The following is a 1,852-nucleotide window of genomic DNA, read 5'->3' as shown; positions in this document are numbered from 1 at the left end:
AAATAATTTAGCACTGAATAATAATAATAATAATAAAATGTAGTTATTCTTGTAGAAAATAACTGGAACACCAGTAAACAGTCATTGTTCTGGACCAAGAAAAGGTTTATTGAGCAGAACATTCAATACATCACAKATATAAAAACTACTGATAAAATCTAAAATCTGATAAAAATCACGTCTGATTTTCTCCTGCAGGCTGAAGATTAAACAGAGTCTAAAACACACTGAGCAGCCAGGTAGAGCCAAGGCAATGTTTTATAAAACTATAACCATCAGACATTATTCACATATGTCTAACCATCATATCAAAATGAGGATTAAGTCAAATTTGGTCAAAACGACCTATTTACATTTTCAAATTTCTGACTTTAAAAACTACATTTTGATACCTGGATCATCCTGATATCATGAGCTCATCCAGAGATATGACCTAATTTGTCTTGTTGGTTATAATACATTAATATTTGATCTGAATCCTGATTTTATGTAAATTTATTGAATGTTTTTTGATGTCAATATAAAGAGGAAATGTCATATATTATTTATATATTAGGATTTCCCAGTTGGAAAGAAATTAAAATTCTATCTCACAGAGAAAAACTCACAATTTTAAGACGTTTTTCCTCAAAATCGTTTTTTTTTTATTGCTACTGTTAAATAAATGCATCAAAAAATGTTTAGGATTATATTTTAGACAGTTCTTTCAAACAATACATAAATAAGGCATTAGTTCATTATATTTTGACAAAATGCAGTTTTTACACACTTTTAAATCAAAACCCTAAATCTGTCTGTTTCTCCAGTTTTGGACTTGATCCTCGTTTTGATGCGATGGGTCACAAAACAAGTTTTCTTCTACATCTTCTATCTTCTCTTGGTTCCTCCAAAGCCTGAAAACAAAGAAAAGRGTCAGATAAGTGTGTCTGGATGTGCAGCAGTCCAACAGGACTCATGTTTCGGCYCTGTTAGGTAAATATGTGCTCTGGTTACCTGTAGCGGTGCGTGGTCCAGGTGAGTGGTCAGCTCTTTCAGGTGTGGGTCTGCAGGGCTGGTTCCTGCAACACAACAGCACAGCCAAATCAAAGCGTGTGCTTCCACCTGAAGACACTATAATCATTAAACTCCCTCTCAACAAACCTGTGATGACCCAAAAGGTAACCCAGCACTCCTCCTGTCCCCATGCCAGTCCAGAAGCCTGCAGCCGGGCCGTGAGCACTGCGGCCCCGGGGGTGATGTTGTCCCTGAGTATAATCACTGTGGAAACCGTAGCTTGGATTGGTCCCTGCAAAGCCTAAATACAAAACATGGACAGAAGAAAGTTCAGTAAGGTCTGTAAAGCTGCAGTTTGTAACAACACTGCAATATGTAATAAAACTGGGCTTCAAAATGTAATAAAACCTCATTAAAATTATGTAATAACTGACACAAATTATAATAAAAGCCTTGAATGCATTTTGTAAAACTTTCAGTTGCATTATGTAAAAGCTCTAATATATTTTGTGATTGTTACAAAAAGCGAAAGTTGTCCATTTTAGAAATGATAATGTAATAAAAATAAACTGAAGAATAAAAACAGCAAAGTAAATTGCATTGTTGTATAAAGTAAAAGTTATTGAATGATAAACTCTTTATGTATTGTATAATGTAATGATTGTTCCACATTTAATTTACTGTATTGAAGTTTGGGGAAAAGCATGTAAAACTGTATAAATCCTGTTTTTATTTAACAAGAGCTGTAAGAAATATTAGTAAAAAAGTGCTGTGGTCATTTAATAATTGCATTTTCTCTGTTGAAATTACTGAAATTTCTTGGTTTTATTGATTATAAATTTTACGTCATATATATATA

At 33.2% G+C, this 1,852-nt stretch overlaps 1 protein-coding gene across 1 annotated transcript in view; it reads right to left on the bottom strand.

Moving 5' to 3' along the window:
- Window positions 1–675: 675 nt before the first annotated feature.
- The window catches only part of saraf (store-operated calcium entry-associated regulatory factor), a gene marked incomplete at its 5' end in the record, with an annotated part of 9,970 nt that continues 8,793 nt past the window's right edge, over window positions 676–1,852 (bottom strand). The window contains 3 exon segments of the mRNA XM_014025180.1: window positions 676–893; window positions 994–1,058; window positions 1,141–1,294. Coding sequence (XP_013880634.1) covers window positions 868–893; window positions 994–1,058; window positions 1,141–1,294 — 245 coding nt within the window.

This window comes from Austrofundulus limnaeus, unplaced genomic scaffold (assembly GCF_001266775.1).
Source record: "Austrofundulus limnaeus strain Quisiro unplaced genomic scaffold, Austrofundulus_limnaeus-1.0 Scaffold460, whole genome shotgun sequence".
In the NCBI taxonomy this organism is placed as follows: domain Eukaryota; kingdom Metazoa; phylum Chordata; class Actinopteri; order Cyprinodontiformes; family Rivulidae; genus Austrofundulus; species Austrofundulus limnaeus.
Note: the sequence above shows the minus strand (reverse complement) of the source record. Positions and strands in the feature narration are given on the sequence as shown.